The sequence below is a fragment of the Anguilla rostrata genome, chromosome 7 (assembly GCF_018555375.3).
Source record: "Anguilla rostrata isolate EN2019 chromosome 7, ASM1855537v3, whole genome shotgun sequence".
NCBI lineage: Eukaryota > Metazoa > Chordata > Actinopteri > Anguilliformes > Anguillidae > Anguilla > Anguilla rostrata.
Window position 1 is genome coordinate 8,866,757 of NC_057939.1, and position 17,959 is coordinate 8,884,715.

The 17,959-nt window shown below is 50.1% G+C and overlaps 1 protein-coding gene across 4 annotated transcripts in view; it reads right to left on the reverse strand.

Moving 5' to 3' along the window:
- Positions 1 to 577: 577 nt before the first annotated feature.
- chchd3a (coiled-coil-helix-coiled-coil-helix domain containing 3a) overlaps positions 578 to 17,959 on the reverse strand; it is a 79,177-nt gene continuing 61,795 nt past the window's right edge. For 2 of the 4 annotated variants that reach the window (XM_064342639.1, XM_064342640.1), the window contains 3 exons: positions 13,614 to 13,684; positions 5,720 to 5,855; positions 578 to 1,672 (listed from right to left, as the gene is read on the reverse strand). In XM_064342639.1, coding sequence (XP_064198709.1) covers positions 1,649 to 1,672; positions 5,720 to 5,855; positions 13,614 to 13,684 — 231 coding nt within the window. In that variant the 3' untranslated portion in view covers positions 578 to 1,648. Of the gene's footprint in view, positions 1,673 to 2,762; positions 5,453 to 5,719; positions 5,856 to 13,613; positions 13,685 to 17,959 lie in introns of those variants that run through there. The other 2 variants (XM_064342637.1, XM_064342638.1) reach the window with 1 other exon arrangement.

Consider the following 17,959-nt stretch of genomic DNA (forward strand, 5'->3'; position numbering starts at 1 on the left):
TCTGCACACACACGCACGCACGCACACACACTGCACAGTCAAATCACGGTGAAAAGATATTCAACAATTACCAGCGAGGAGGCATATCCACCATATGTTACCATGAGAACAGAGGCTAGGTGTGAAGTGAAGCTGTGAGGACCTGGCATCTCAGGTTTCGCAGCGAACGTCTTCGCTGTCCCCGCGTGCCAGCTGGGTCAGATCTGAGCACTGACCTCAATTCTTTCAGGAGGGAGGAGTGTGATAAGAGCACTTAAGATGGAGCCCAAGGGAGGGACACACTTTGCCCCTCTCAGTTTTAGGATCTGTAAGGTCTGCTTCAGCACAGACGCAGGAGATGAGGAGAGGCCCTCTGGAGAGAATTTACACTCACATGCACAAACACACGCACCCCCACAGATGCACACGCACACACCCCACAGACACGCACATACACTCCCAAACACAGACTTTCCCCACACACACATGCACACACACACAGACACACGCAGACACACAGATACACCCCCACAGACACCCACGCACGTACGCACACACCCACCCACCCACCCACAATAAAAACAACAGGGACTCAGAGACTGGTGCATGTGCAGCAAATGTATTATTGACAGGACATGATCGGCGACAATTACAGCATCTTTCATTATTTATTTTCATTATTTATTTTCATTATTTTCCTGGTGCGGCAGACGTGATGAGACTCATGCAGACCAAAACGAAAGCAAGCAGCGGCGCCTTTGGACTCTACGCGCGTACGGAGAGCGAGATGAAGAGAGAAACGTCCGGAAAGGACGCGGGGGCTGTCACGATAGCAGGAAGGGAAACGGGCGGGAGAACGCACTTTTTTGTTTTTTTACTGTCGACGCGTGGCGAGGGAGCGAAGCTGAGCATGCGAACGCCCCGGGCGGGAGGCGCTGTGGCGGGCGGGGGCGGGCGGCGGCGGCGGGCGGGCGGGGGCGGGCGGCGGCGGGGCCAGATCCGTGCGATTCGTTTGAAACGTGCGGCTGCTCTCTGAACACTGGGGCCAGACCACAGAGGTGGGGGGTCTGATCCCAGATGTCTCGCGGAGCAGCTCTTCCTGTTGCGGTGCTGGTCTCCTGTGTGGTGGCAGTGAACCCTGGAACCATCTTGCGGAGTAGGGAGAGGTAGACTGAGAAGAGTAGGAAGTGAACCTACAAACCATCTTGTGACTTGGGGAGAGGTAGACAGGGACCAGCGGTGGGTAGTGAACCTATTCCCTCCTGGGGAGGTAGGCAGAGGTAGACGTGAACCAATGGGTAGTAAACCTATTCCCTCCTTGTGATGCAAGGAGAGGCATTCAGAAACAATTCGGTAGTGAACCTATTCCCTCCTGGCGATGTAAGGAGAGGCATTCAGAAACAATTCGGTAGTGAACCTATTCCCTCCTGGCGATGTAAGGAGAGGTATTCAGGAACCAGTGGGTAGTGAACCTATTCCGTCCAGGTGCTGTAGGAACGGTTGGAGAGTGGATCCCCCCTCTCTCCGGCTGCTGCGGTCTGAGTCTCTGGTGTGTTCTCCTGGTGTGTTCTCCTGGGTCGGTTGTGTCTCTGGACATGATTCTTCACCTCCGGGTCCGTATCGCCGTAGACAACACAAAAACACGGCTACTTCGCTGCGGCACGGGACGTTAGCCTCCCGTCCTCATCTTGTTCTGGAGAGAGAAAAAAAAAAAGAAAAAGCAGAAAGAACATGGATGGTGTGAGAGAAGAAGCGAGTGAGTGAGTGAGGAGGAGAAGGGGGCAGAGTGCACTCTGTATGCAAGCACGGTCACTACGGCAAACCTGCCTCCCTGTTCATATAATATAGATATATGCAATTGCATTTGATATCAGGGAACACAACTCCCAGAATGCTTAGCACTGGGATGGGGAGGATGCAGTAGAAGGGGCATAATATAAGGGAAAAGTGTGAAATGAGTGAGAGGGGGAGGCGGAGGGAGAATGAGAGGTGGGGAATGATGGAAAGACAGCACATAAAAAATGGAAATGAGTCTCCTATCATTATTTTCATACACCATCTTCCCTCCTAGACAAGACTTCATTTGCAACCTCAACATTGAATTCAGCCTCACTGAGATGGACCCAGTGTTCCACAACTTGGGCAGCCATCACAAGCAAGCAAAACTGAATGACCACACGTGCCTCATAAAAACCCTTAGTGGAGAGATACGCAAAGAGCCAAAGGATGACAGAACTCCTTATACAACGCTGACACTGACCACAGAAGTACTACTGAGAAACCGTTTGACCGTGACCACGGTCACAGGTTCGAAATAAACGGGACCCTGCTGGCGTCCCCTTATGTGTACCTTGAGGAGCTCCAGAGGGAGTCTTGCAGAAACGCGGTTCATGTCACATTTAAAAACACAGAAACCGAAGCAGGAAGTGACACTTGAAGCAAGCCTTTATCAACGACACACTCAAGATGAACACTTCCAAGAATCCTCAGGCTCCCATTTCACCTGACTAAGACGACTGGGCAAAATTTAAAAAACAATTAATTTGGGCTAATTGTAATTTTTTTTTTTTTAAATCACGTCAATGATAAATCTATTACCCTCGCATTCTAATGATGACGAATTGGCCGCATCAGGCTAAATTTCCAAAGGCAATGCAGAGGAAGCATGCAGTTAATTACCCGGGCCACAGATGTCCTGTCGGTTACGGCGTTATGTATATGAAGCTCACCTCCGGTGATGACAATAATAATTCCACCAGAACAAAAAATAATAATAATTTCCGCATTTCCCGCTTTCCAAAAAGGAAATATTTCCCCTCTCCTCGTCCTGCGTTTTCAGCGACGCGATCGGAGGAAAGATAAGTGACCCCGTGAAAAGGACCGAGCCTTTTAGCCGAACCTGACTGATTGACTGATGGCCCAGATAGGCGGTGAAAAACGCCCGCCCGCGTTCTCTTTTGGGAAACCTGCGCCTCGCGTGATAAATAAGGTGGGGAAAGCGGAAAGAGGGCGTTTTTATTTTTTATCTGCCCGGGGTTTTAAATCGGCTTCACCTCCGCCGCTCCGGGGCTTCGCAAAGCGCCGAAAGAGAAAGGAAAAGTTCAGAGTCGGGTCTGAATGTTATCTCGTCACTCCGATAATAAATTAGCTGTAATTACTGTCACGAGACTCACGCTCCGGATGAGAGAACCGGTGTTCCTGCCCAAACTGCTGTCTCTTTTGTACCCCTTTTCTCTCAGTATTTTGCAATCTCTCAATTGGTTATAATTGGTGACATCTCACTCCTCATAAATTAACATCTCTAGCAGTTTTTTTCCTTCTATCCCCCATGTCTCACATCTCTCCTCATGTCATAACTCATCAGTAACATCTATCTCATAGATGGTATATTTTTTAAATTTCTCTCCATATAACTCACTTCTATCTCCACACACAAATACGCACACACACACGTCACTTTATAAAGTACACCTGAGGTTTAGTTTTTTTGTTCGACCAAAGTATTACTGGCATGATTGTCGGTGCCAGACGTTGTGGTTCCAGCATCTCGGAAACAGCTGTCCTCTCGCGATTTTCACGCACTACGGTCTCTAGTGTTTACAGAAAAGGCAAAAAAAAAAGAAAAGAAAAAAACATCCAGTAAGTGGCAGTTCTGTGGCCGAAAATACCGTGTTAATGATAGAGGTCGGACGAGAATGGGCAGATTTATCCAAGCTAACGGAAAGGCCACAAATGTTCAAATAGCTGTTTACAAAAGTGGCGAGCAGAAGAGCACCTCTGAACGCACAACATGCAGAACCTTCACGAGGAAGGGCCACAGCAGCAGAAGACCACGGTGGGGCCCCACCCCTGCCAGCCATGAACAGGAAAATCAGGTGACAGTGGGCCTTTGAGGCCAGGGTCTACCCCTTTCCCAAATGGATACTTCCGGCAGGATAACGCAGCGTGTCACAAAGCCTGCGGCATCCCAAGCTGGTTCCATGTACATGCCAGTAACTTCATTTTACTCCAATGGCCTGCACAGTACCCAGATGTCAATCCAACAGAGCAGCTCTTGGGATGAAGAAGAATAAGATGTTTGCATCATGAATGTGTGGCCAAATCAAGTCAACATGGGTCAAAATCCCTAAGGAATGTTTCTAGCAGCTTGTTGAATCCATGCCACCAATTATTTAGGCTGTTCCTGAGACAAAAGGGGGTCCTACCTGGTACTAGACAGGTGTACCTCCAAAGTGACCAGTGAGTGAGTGTGCATATCCATTTTGTTTCTCAACTTATATCTTTCTTACATTTCTCTCCTAATATCTGACATCTCAACAATACACTCTTCATAATGTGTATGTCTCACCTTGAATCCATCATAACCAAGATGTAACATCTCTCTCACTGTTTACTAGTCTGTCTCTCATCTTTCATATCTTAACTGTCGTCTCTTGTTCCACTCTCTCAAAGCGTCGTTTCCAGGAGCGGTCCATGCTTTTAAATCTTTATCGGAGGACAATCCCTCTCCCTGTATTTTGATTGCAGGAAACTGATATAAAAAAATAAATAAATAAAAAATAAAAAATAGATTACTCTACGGCTGCATGTATTGTCTGTTTTGCGGATCAAGGGAGATTTTGAATTCACGGGCACATAATGGCTCACAAAGAAGCATGCCAGAATATTAACAAGATTACAGGTGGGCTTTCAGAGAGACCATGAATAAAACATACGGGCATTTACATGATGTACAGTTTTAAAACAAGTGGATCCAACTCAGATGAGGTAATGAAAGTCTGTTTTTACACCAATACCCCTGAGAGAAGAACAGAGCAGATTCTTCAGAAGAGTGTACGATTGGAAAGAAATCTAATAAAAAATACTCATCTGAATGTAAATACTATATGGTTTGAGAGCCATACTGTATATTCAGGTGACAGAGGCATTAGAATAACTACAGCCACCAATACCCTGGACCCCCTCTGCCCAGTGCCATTACCATAAGCACCGAGGCCAAAGCGCTTTAAAATTACTTGGATTAAAAAAAAAAAAAAAAAGAAATAAAAAAGACAAAAGTATGGTGATTGCTCTGCCCAGCCTTTCCTTATTGCATTAAACACAGGCTTATGCAGTACCAACGGCAGACAGTGTCAGCAGTCATTATGGAAATGGACCTTCACACGGGGCTGGTAATTTATAGAGGGCCTGGAGGTGCCTGGGGCGAGGGGGGGGGGGGGTTCGTGGAGACATGAGTTTCCCGCACGGGCTGTCTGTGGTCAAAACCCAGGGCTGGGTGAAGTGACTGGAGTGCACCTCCACTATACAGACACACAGTCGCACACACAACACACGTTTAATTACACACAACAAAGACACAAACACAGACTGCACTGCGCTAATGCGTCTAATGCCTCTACATGTGCAAGAGGACACGAGGCTGTGTAACTCACATGTGTGCAGCCCACAGCTGGGGCTGGTCCAGCTTGGGGTTCTGGTTAATGGAAGGAAAACAAATGGCATGGTGGAAAACGACAATGCATCGCCCTCTGCATCCGAAACAGACAGCTGGATGAAGGGGAGTGCCACTCATACATTTGCACACTCCCACACTCGCGCACTTGTACACTTGCATACTTGTGCACTAGCACACTTGTGCACTCGTGCACTTCTAAACTCCCACACTCGTACACTTGCACACTCCCACATTCCCACACTCGTACACTCCCTCCAACAATTGTGTAGGCAGTGGCGCACTCACCTGTTTGGCATCGTTGACGCACTGCAGGTAGAGCGAGGCGATCCTGGAGCAGGACAGCGTCTGGCTCGTGTTCTCCCGGTAGCACTTCAGGATCTGCCCCTGCAGGTCAGCGCAGACGGGCTTTATCTCGTAGCGCCTGCCAGAGAGGGAGGGGTAGAAATGAGCCGCGTTAGCCTGCTACACAAAGCCCAGCAAAGCCCTGGAAACATGATGAAGATTATTAATGCTAATAAAATAGCAAGGGCTGCCACAAGCACTTCAGACCGTATGAAACGAATTCTCACAATGCCGCTTACTGCAAAAACATGAAACCGTTTATCAGCCAATACTGCCGTGCTGGAAGAACCAATACATCATACATTTAGCATGTTATCAAACAATACCTAACAGTTACTACAACACCAAACACACTGAATTGGACTGAAGAACATTACCTCACCATACTGACCTTTACAAAAATATTACGCTGTACTGAATCGGTCCCTGCTACAGCAAACTACAGTACGTTAACTTCGATAAGTTCGGTTGCGCCAAAAACTTTCGAGCGCGCTCGGGAGCAGGAACATCCATCTTGTCTGCGCCGAGCCAGCGGGCCGCAGCACCAGGCCAAGCGTTTCCGCTCCTACGGAGCTAGCGTCACTGGGCCAGTTCTGCGGCTCCAGCCCAGCGCCCCGACTCGTACCGGGCCAGCGCCGCTCAAACGACCCTCCTCAATCTGCTGTAGCTCACGCCGCCGCGCTGAAACAACAGAGCCCGCGCCGCGCGGATAGCATCACGCTACGCGCCGCGCGGATAGCATCACGCTACGCAGCGCGCCGAGGGCGCGCGGCATGCGACCGAAACGGCGGCTCCGGCGTTTCCGCCCCTCCCCGTGTTCCCCGCGCCACCCGAAGGAAGTTATGAGCGCGTTTTTAAACCTCGGATGGGGGGGAATTTGGCTCTGATTCTGGGTATGAAGAACAGAGGCCCGGGGTCCCGCTCCATTACCCACGGTGCACTGTGGGGGCGGGGGCACGCTGCCAAAAAAAGGGGGCTGATATTCCCACTGCCCTACTGCCCCACTTCTGCGGCAAACCAAATCAATCGCCAATCAGTCAGCCAGAGGCCCTCTGCGGGGAACGGCATACTGAGCATAATCTGAGTTTAAAGTGTGAAAATGTAAGCACCTCATAAACTGGCACACAAAGTATGTGACAGGAGAGCTAGAGCAGTTGTGCTGAGCCATAATAGTCCGTGGGTCAGTCAGAAGGTTTGGGGGGGGGGGGGGGGGGGGGGCACCGCTTAGGGTAGCAGCAAGGGTTGGGGGGGCGGGTTACCAGTGTGACATCCCACACTGCACCCTCACACCTAGCTGCTGTTAAAATCATTACACTCCCCAGCTCTCTCTCGCAGGTCCTACGACACTCAGCTTAATGCTGCTGGTGTATGTGTTAATCAATACTTTGGCCCAGAACCCTGCCGACCTGGCGTTGGCTCTGCTCGTCGTCGAAGCCTCTGTGCTCAGGCATCGCTCTGGAAAAGCGTGCGCTAAACACCCAAATGTAAAAGCATAAAAAACCTGCTTAAGCAGACATTAAGGAGCTCTGGCGCCTTTAAACAGAGACGTTATTATCACCCGTTATTCTTCAGAACCCTCAGGGAAAATGGCCGCCGCTTAGCGCTTTCAGACCGCTCGCGCTAACGCCGCGCGCGGGGGGGGCGTTGATGTTATCAGGGGCGCGCGGCGGCCGACGGCGGCTGTCCTTTGTCTCTGAGGGTCTGAGGGGAAAAAAGGGACTCGTCTCGCGTTTAAAATCTCGCGCACTCCAGCTTTCCCTTCCGCGGGGACGAAGCGGGCGGGACTGCTCTCCTCACAGGGACAATAGTGTTGTCGCAGGCGCATGCCAAAACATCTGTCATACGACATTAACTCCGACTGCCGCACGCAGTGGGTGGGGGTGGGGGTGGGGGTGGGGGGGGGCGTTGTACAGTTAAAGGAAGAGTTAACCCCTTACGAGCCGCGCACTGCGGCATTTCGTTCAGCAGATCGCGGAGTCTGGGTCCCGCGTTCTCTCGCCGTCGGTTCCCCCAGCCCACCGCCGATTCAAACTGTCGACCGTGGGACTGCAGCGCAGCTCAGCCAGGGCGGTGCGGCGCGTACGCCAGCGACGCGCTGCACCGATGCGCCACGCCTCCCCCGGGACCCGTCGGCTGTGACGAGAGCAGCGCTGGTGGACCGGGGGGGGCCCGTGCCCAAACTCCCAAACGCGAGCCCGTCGCAGCCAGCACACGGACAGCCAGCCCCGAATACGACCCATCAGCTCCGGGGACAAGGTACGCTCCACTCCCCCTCCCACACAAGATAATCTCCCCGGGAGAGAGAGGGAGAGGGCGCGCAAAGCCCAAGGACACTCAAACCGGGACCCCTCCGGTGTCTTTCAAGCAGCAATGTTTGAACATCTGCTACACAGAAAAAAAAAAACGGTTTTCCTGGCTGTATCTGTTTCGCAGAGCGTGAGGACGGTGACGCTGAGTCCAGGAGGCAGCCGGGAGGCTCTGGGGCTCTTCTCATGTTGCTTGTCTCTGAGGTGGGTTACTGCACCGCACCACTGCAACAGACCAAATCCCCACGGGGGAGCTGGGCTGCACGAATCCGGTCAAACTGCTTTCTGGAAATCCTCCCGTTCCCATGAAATCGGAGCCCGCCGGCGTCTGTAAACAACGAGTTTACTTCCCCGAGGGACTCGAAAATACAAAAAGCCGCTCGGGCGCTCCGTCTGAAACGCGCGCTTCCGAACGAGAGCTTTTGAAAAACGAGCGAGGCTTTCAGACCGCGTCCGGTCTTCTGACCGAACCGCAGGTTTACACAACGGTCAGCCCCGAAACAAACAGCGCATGAAACACAATCATGGGATCTCTCTCAAAAAATCTCAGAGCCTGGGGAAAGAATGACCTCACGTAAACAGAACCGGTTGCGGTTGCGGAGTCTCGGTCAGACCGCGGATTCGAGCGGGAGACATCGCCGCGAAGGTATTCGCATTCACGTCGAACGCGGCCGCTGTCAATCAAAGCTCGGCTCTCTGTACCAGCATGCCCTTGAGACTCAGGATAAGGCCTTAAAACCGCCACGGAACCCAGACGAGGCTCGCACGTCTCACAAATATAAATTCAGAATTTACTGCGTTTCGCTAAACTCTTAAAACTTCTTTTTTGTCATACAGGAACAGCAACGATAATTCAAATTTTGTTTTCCCAGAAGAAATAGTAAAGACAAGCGCAAACGCATAAACGATGCTGATGATGGTGGGAGGGAGTGGGGGGGGGGGGACCTCTCTCAAGGTCATCAAATTACAGAACACAAAATCTCCCCAGCCTGGGGTGTGGGTGTGTGGTTCGGCTGCTGAATAACAATCACCTTCAAAAATCGGTACACAATTCGAGACCTCTCTGACATTTTATTACTTTAAAACAGTCGTTTCTGCTTAAAGTTTCCTCTTCCCACCCCGGCTCCAGACCTCCAGACCCAGTCTATGCGCCCTGCGCATCACAGTGACAGACAGAAAAAAAACAAATCTAGCCTGCAGACGAGGCCAGGCCACACAGCCCTGGGGTCACGGTAACAATGGCCAGCTCCACGGCAACGGGCTTCCACACAGCCGCGCGTATCGGATGGGGGGGGGGGGGTCCCCCCTTTCATGCCGACGCGCCTGACGCCCCTTTCATACGTGCCGTAACGGCTGCTGGTCCTACTGGGACCGCTGGACCCGCTCATAAATCATACGGCCGAGGAGAATCTGAGACACATGACAGAACGGGCTGCGAGGACGAGATGGTAATCGGGTAAGGAGGGACGCAGAGCGGAGAGCAGCAGGATGGAGAGAAGAGGGAGCGAAAGAGAGGTGAAGGAGGGAGGGGGGATTTGCTAGGAAAGGGGGTAGGGAGAGATGGATGGAAGGATGCAGGTTGCAAGAGGGGAAAAGGCTAGATAGGAGGAGGGAGGGAGAGACAGGGAGAGAGAGACAGAGGGAGAGAGAGGAAGACAGAGACAGAGGGAGAGAGACAGAGACAGCAGGAGAGAGAGAGAGAGAGAGAATAAGATAGATTGAGAGAGAAAGACAGATCTCATGCTTTTCAGAGGCTACACTGCATCCCCAAATCCCCCCCCCCCCCGAAAGCCCTAGTCTCCGCGGTGACGCAATTCCAGTCCAATCTTCCAGAAAACTGTTTGATGTTCTCGGCAGAGCTTCAAAGTGAGCACAAATCCTGCCCCTGATAACCCGCAAGTCTATTTGTCATTGTTTACAGACACTTTCAGAATAATGGAATTATGAAACGACCTGGCGGAGGGCTGGGGCTCACGGAGAGAGAGAGAAGAACTCCCGCACTCCGAAGGGCTTTCTGTCTGAGAAGACTAAATAAATACAAATGATCCAATGCGGTTCAGTTTTGGGTTGGGGTTGGGGGGGGGGGTGGAGGGAGGGTGAAAAATGGTTCAGAAATCCAACCGCTAAAGCAGATCCATGAACTCCAGGGAGACCGACGAAGCCCCGCCCCCTACGCTGCCCGGCGCTGACCTCCACCGGCACTCAAGCCGGCAGGCCGCCGCCCGCTCCTCCTCCTCCTCCTCCTCCTCCTCCTCTCTTCGTCTGTACCTTCTAAAGGAATTCAGAGCACGACCAAAGCGGTGCCGGTCGGCCGCACCAATTAAAACAGCCGCGCCGGCCTACGCACGGCACGGCACGGCGCGGCGGGGGGGCCGGACCGGCTGAAACGGAACCGACGCGCCCGCGCCGAACGGACGGGGTTAGCGGTAACGAGGCGAGGAAGACCACGGCGCTTTACCGCCCGCGGCTCGTCGTGATGAAAGGCCGAGCGCGAGTCCGCACGAGCGCCCCTTTTTAGAAGTTTTGCAAACGGAGGGGGCGGGGGAATAAGGGCAGCATAATTAAGGAGCAAAATGGTGTAACGTCCGCCATTTTGGGGCCAAGACAACAGCGGCGAGCCCAGCTTGTAATCTCACAGGGTACAGTTCCATCCGTACCCACACCTCAAACAGAATAACCTCATTCAGCAACAAACAATAAATACTGACGTCTAACCATCAGAACAAGGCAACAGCGACGATACAGAAAGCATTTTTACATGAATCGTGTTGGAATGGCTAACTTTTGAACAGAACAAGCGTAGTTTTTTTCCCCCTCAACTACGCTAATGCAGTTTTTTTTACTGGGGCCATCGGATCATGTCCAATCTGTCAAAGAAGTCCATTTTCCTTTATCATCTCAGTGTCTGTTTCAACTTTATGGCACTTTGGAGACACAAAGACTAAACATCTAATTTATTGCTTTCCATCTTTAAAGTGCGATAGCATCTTACCCATGGCACTGCGGTATCTATCCGTAGCTGTAATATCCAAAGGGAGCAGACACAACTACTGCTATTACGGTACATGCTAACGCCCACCCCTTCAATTACAGGGCACACAATACACGCATGAAACTCGATTAGCCTAAAAGCTCACTCTCCGCGAGCCTTCTTCCTGTAACATCAGACCACGTAGACGGTTCGGTTAACGGACGGACAAATCTTCCTCCCCCCCGCCATAATCCAATCAGAGCGCTCGTAATGCAGCCGGGGTAATCCAATCAGCCAATCAGAACCCTTGTAATGCAGCCGCCCGTCACATGAGCCACGGCGTTAGCGCGCGGGGTCGTGTCACGCTAATGGCACGCTAACTCAATTTTAATGCAGTTGCGCGCCCGGTGTCTTAAGCCCAACCCCCCGGGACCGCCGATCGATTTTTGGCATTTCTGCAGAGAGAGAGAACGACGCCCATGTTAGCAGAGACAAGAGTCATGTTAATGATATTTTAATGCAATCTTCGTGCCCCCGGCCACTCCTGAAATCTGCCCTCGGTTCCACCCCCTTCTCAGCTCCCAGTCCGCCACCATAACGTTTCCACAGAAGCAACCCTGTCTCTCTCTCGGGGACGGCCTTGTACAGAGTAACGGACTGAAGGTACAGTAACACTTGAGCTGTGCACTTGAGCTATATACATGTCTCTGGGTTTCAGCCTTGTACAGGCTGAAGGTACGCTAACACTTTAGCCGCTGTGCACTTGAGCTGGATACTCGTTCTCTGGGTTTCAGCCAGAGTAACAGGCTGAAGGTACACTCTCACACTTTAGCCGCTGTGCACTTTAGCCAGAAGCATGTGGCTGATGGCTCTTCTCCTCACATGATAAGGTCAAGTCATGTTGTTCACGGTGCTTTCATTGAGTTCTGAGGGCAAATTCTTGGCACCAAATGTCAAAAATAAAAAAAATAAAAATACCCCTTCGCCGACTCACGGCAGGCTGGTCACGTGTGCTGCAGGCGACGCGCAGTAAAGTTTAAAGGCATAGTGGGCTGTAATGTGTCCTGGAGCTCTCAAACTCAGCCAGAACCCTGCTGTGGCTGCTGAGCTCGTTAGGAGACCCACACACACACACCAGGGGCGTCTGCGTGGAGCACGAGGCAGGAACAGACACCAGGGGCGTCTGCGTGGAGCACGAGGCAGGAACAGACACCAGGGGCGTCTGCGTGGAGCACGAGGCAGGAACTGACACGGGCACGCCCGGTCTCCTGAAGCCGCTACGCATCATCAACGTGCGCCAAAGCCTTTCGCCCCAAACCCTCCGCTGGCCGTTAGTGACACCTGCCAAACCCCTCGCCCGCTCGGCAAGCCGACCGGCCGCCTCACCGAAATTTGGCAAACGGTCCCCGACGGTCGAATGAGAAACGAGATGGCACACCTAACTTACACTGACTTCAGATCTACAGCTGGGACGTGTAGATAATCTTCTCCTAATCGCTTGTCTGTGGTGTAGGTCTAACTCGTATTCGAACGATAAGTGATCAGAGGGAAGTGATCTTTTGAAACTGCGTTCGTACGTCTCTGATACACAATCAAAAGCCTGCCACTGTAAAGGCGTGCAGTGCGAGAAGCCAATGAGGAGATAACCGAACAACATGGAAAAGGAGCTTTTGCTGAAGCCACAACCTGCCTGGCTTTCTAACACACACAAGCACACACACACACACACACACACACACCCACACACACACACGCACACGCACACGCACACGCGTGCACACACACGCACACAGTCAGCTATATGAGATCGGAGAAATTATTTGGATGCGGATGTTGTAGTTGTACGGTGTTACTGATGTTTTGTGTTGCTCTACTCCAAACAGAAGACAAGCCAGGGAACAGAAGGTTCATAAATAAATGAATTCATAAAATAAACATGTCACCTCAAAACACTTTGGAACCACCACACTTCGGCCATTTCTTATTGACAGTGAGGATTTCTGGGCTGAAACCCCAGCACCAAACACCGCCACACGGGCCAACTTTCAAACAGAAAAAGCTGGCAAAAAGCTGGTACCGCAAAGCTAGCGGAGTCCAGACCCCAAAGCGATCAATCAGGCAGAAGCTGAGACACTGCTGGAGAACTGACACCCAACATTTTAGCAAATTACAGCCGAGGAAATAATCAGGAATACACATAAAACAAAGGAATCCAATTTTTTTCTATGCTTTGCAGTAACAGGGTATGTAAGGCTTGGGCGTTCGCCAGGACTGACCCCATTCCAGGTCAGACTCTCTCAAACCTCCCGACCAGGCACACCCTTCCCACGTTTTTAGGAGGAGGGGAAAAAGAGAAGGGGGTCCTCTGCTGAATAAGGGTAAACTGACACACACACACACACACACACAGACACACAGACACAGACACACACAGACACACAGACACACACACACACACCCCCGCCCCTGTGAAGCCCCACGCTCACACCACCCTCTCAGAGGAGGCAGCGTTTCGGACGCTCTCAGCAGCGCGCGGGCGTGGCGCCGCCGCGGAACTCACCGGAACTTGGCGTTCAGCTCGTCGGCAGCCTTGTGGTAGTTCTCCGTGGTGACGCGGTAGAACTTGGCGCTCTGGGGGAAAAAGAGAGAGACAGACAGACAGACGTGTAAATGATGTGTTCTTATGAAACCTTCTCTGCGTAACAATGAGGTTCTTATTACCTTTATTACAGGGCTCCTGGCCAAGACCTGTGAAGCTAGTTCGCTACATCACAACTGTGATCCTTAATAATGCAGGAAAATGAATGATCAAAATCATCTGCCACAGCCGTGCTTATAGAACTGAATTTGCCTGAAAATGCAGATCTGAAGTAAGGTTGAAATGACACCACACACTCACGGCAACACAACACCCCTCAAGCACATTCCGTGATGTTTCTGCTGCCCAAAACGGCAGACTGGATGTGTTGGGACTGTCCCAAAAGGGAAACGATCAAAATGCATTCTAAGCCCAAATCAAAATGTCCAAATCCCAATAAAGTCAATTTCAAGCATGTTTTTTTTTGCATTGTGCTATTGCATCATTAGTATCGGTGTTCACCGGTGTATTTAATGGTTTGTAAGACAGACATAGCCACCCTATTCCCCAGGTGTATTTGCGTGTGGGTGTCAAGGTCACAAATCATCAATAACAGTCATGATGATAGAGACTTTGCCTGTCCAGAAATTCCACTGCCGAACAGGGTCAGGGCCTGTTCATTATTTATTGGGGAGGGGGAGGTAGAGGAACAATGTCTCACATATCAATTATTAAAACAAAACAAAAAAAAGGACCAGTGCCTCAATTATTAAACGAGCAAAACGGTGATAATTACTGCCAAGATCCTGGTGAAATATTCACTGCAACATTTAACTGGCTTGCCAAACTGTTCCAGTTTGCACAGGCCCAGTGGCAGAATCAATGTGATTGACAGGCATTCGATTTTCCGGGGAGACTAAACGCGTGTCGATGTTTCATATTGGCATTTAGAAATATACTAGTGAGTGCAGAAATATGTTGCAGTAATATGCATTTTAAGAGGGAACGACACCAGCCCAGCAAAAACGGCTGAACTCAACACAACAGCCTACCATTTAAGTGACGAACATGGCCACCATTGCAGGCTCAAACTTTATCCCAGAACTGAGCACCAGAGCAGGGCACGAAATACAGGATATATAAAACGAAACCAACCTCAACTCACCCGCACATTTGCATCAACAGCCCAAATTAGAGCTGAAGGTGGTGTTTGTCAGTGGAATTAAATCTCGGCCCATTTGCTTCCCTTTCATCTCTATATTTTGAGTGCAGGGTTCGAGTAATCGGCTTGGCTAAGGTCACGTCAGTCGCTCCTGTTCTTAGCTCTACGGTCCTAGCATTCATCTTCAGGGCTAGATGTTCTGCCGCCATTATAGCTGATAAGATAATGAGCCATTTTGAAAGTGCATTTTTTGCACCTCTAGCAAGCATAATTATTAAAGAGCCACTATATTATATGCATTTCTATGTACTTATTGTAGGAGAAGCAGCATTTCTTCCATGACATCTGGTAATTGTAGTTCTAATCCCAGTTCAGATCAAAGATGCAACAAGATGAGACAAGATTGCAATGTTTAATCAGAAAACTACCATGTTAAAACCTCGGCTGTTGCCATCTTTGAGTTTCAACGATTTTTACAACGTCCAAGGACTTTGTCTGAAGACTTCTGCCATCATCCCTCATGATTCCACAGTAGCCTGCATTACAGCAAGCAAAGACAGAGCTGAAAAATATTGGGTTCTTCGGTGGTTAAACAGAGCTTTGATTGAAAACGTTTATGGTTACCTTTTCTCATCCTGACCCACATAGAAAACGCCTGACAATTTCGGACACGTGTTTTAAACTTATTCTACTGCAGCTCCTACAGCATCTCTAAAGATGGCAAGATGGCACGGGGAAAAAAAATCTCTTTTTAGACTTCAGAATCACGAATGAGGCAACCGTGTAGAGGACTACCCTAATGTTCATGGCTTGCCAACTTTACTTTCTATAATTTAAAGTCTCCTCACCTGAGTTACCTAGGTATGAGCTGGTTTGTCCATCCTGGCTATGAACAGGGTGTCTAAAGACGGCCTGAATTTAGCAGGAGGTGCTGCTTTGTTTCCGTGGCGCTCCGCAAATGAATAACGGGGTCAACCTTTCATAACAAAACTACAACTTCCATCAGAAGTTTACAGGGAGAGGGAGATTGAGGGCGCGACACCATTACATTGTTCAATTAGTTTGGTTTGCAACAAATTAGAGACCGCAGTCCGAACGGTGCCACAGGAGGAGGAGCAGCAACGCGGGGGGAAGTCATCTGTAGAGGCAACACACCGAAGGCTACGGGTTCAAATCCCAAGCGGAATACTGCTGGTGGGGGGGACGTGCCATCGAGCACCAGACGCAGACTAACCCAAATAAAGAGTTTGGCTGGGGACGCATCGTAGCGCATACATTACACACCTCGTTTTAGCTGCCCTTGGGGGTACAACGGTTCTCCTCCACAAATGAGAACGCAAGGATTGGGATCGTCCGTTCAGGCTTCAATCGGGGCCTCCTGGAGGTCGCCCCCGTGAAGGGTACGCGGAGCCTCTCTTGTTTCCTTGACCCCTGTCCAGTCGTGTCTGTCAAGTAATTACATTTGAACCTCCATTTATCTCTCTTTTATCCAATCAATAGAAATGAGCCGAACAACTGTAAGGGATCAATAGTCGTTTTTCATGGCGAGAGGGCGTGTAAAAAAAAAAAAAAAACAAAAGCTAAAGGGGGTTGTGACAGACTGTCAGGGCGGGGGGGGGGGGGGGGACAGACCCACCCCTTTTTCGGGACGGCGCAAGCCCCTCGCCCGGGCGGCGTGGGCCGCGGGGAAGATCTCCGACGCTGTCGCCGAGGAAGAGAACACCGGACGACGGTCAACCTCAGCCGTGGTGCTGCCTTTGCGTCCAGCGCAAGGCTTCCATTTTAGAGTCTCTGTTAAAGGCTTTTCCTCGTTTCCTCCGTTTCTTTCTAAGAGCAATCGATAGCCCAACCAATGACAGGGAGCTGGCGTGCTTCTGGAGAGACACGGAGGCCTTGATTTTATCCAACGGGAGAAAGAACAAACAAAGAATATAACAGCCAGGAGCAGTGACTGAGGGGCTCAAAACTGCAAAATGGCCTCCAACAAGCAAGACCGATGTCTTGTTTGATGAGAAAAACATCTTCCAAGTCTGCCAAATTCATTCTGAAATACATTTTAGTAAAAAGAAGAAAAAAAAAACTATTAAGATCTCACGCTAGCCTGCGTCTGCCTACAGAACTACCTTTGCATTTCAATGAAAACCTATCAGCATATTTCAGGGAAAATGTTCTCATGGTCTCGCGGTTTCGATTCTTGCTCTCCTGCAGCTGCAGCAGAGAAAGCTGGAGCACGTCTTGATCAATAGGTTTACTAAAGCGAGTGACAGCGACTGTCCAATCTATCGCAGGTACACCGCGCTGCGGTTGTGGAAGAAAGACAGCCCATTTTCTCACAGGAAAATTCATAAGATCGCAATGCTCACATTCCCCTTCAAATGGACAGCGGTTTGAGAAGCTGGGATTCAAACCTACAACCTCAGAGCTACAAACCCAGCTCCCTTTACCTTTACACCACACTGTACACCTTATCCTACCTTCCAAAACTAACAACACAAAAACATCAAGCAAACAAACTGTGGAAACTGGCAGCTCAAGTTCTGCTGTGAGAGGCTAGTGCTGCTTCCTGAACCTAAAGCAATTATAACAACATACTGAGAAACAAAAACACATTTTTCTTTCAGGACAGTTAAGGGGAGAATGAATATTCACAAAAGCAGGAAAAGGCTCAGAAGGCTTTGTGCATTCAACCTCTTGCAGCACGCGTGCACACATACGCATACACACAGGCAGGTCCCAAAGACAGGCCTGTTACAAAGACTATATGTTCTATATTCAACATCACACACTGGCCATTTTGTAGACCACATAAAAGACACATTCCTTGTGACTGAGATAAAAAGTGAGACTGGCTATGTTGTTATTTTTCTTGTTAGGCTTTTAAGAAAAAGTTGAAAAACTTTCCAAATTGACCAAACGCTTTATCCCTGCACACTAAACGGCACAGACCAAAGACTTCATGTTTGCTGGTGATTGGCTTGTGGGAACCGCAGCAATCCACCTCATTATTGGAAAACGTAAGCCTCTGGCAAGGGCTCCGATACCATAAAAGCTGCATATCGAGCTCTGCGGTCCAAATGACAGTTAAAGCTATGTCTGATGTGATTTCCGCAACGAGACAGCCAGGAAGTCTTGCGTTTGCATTTGGAATATTACGAGATTCGATAAA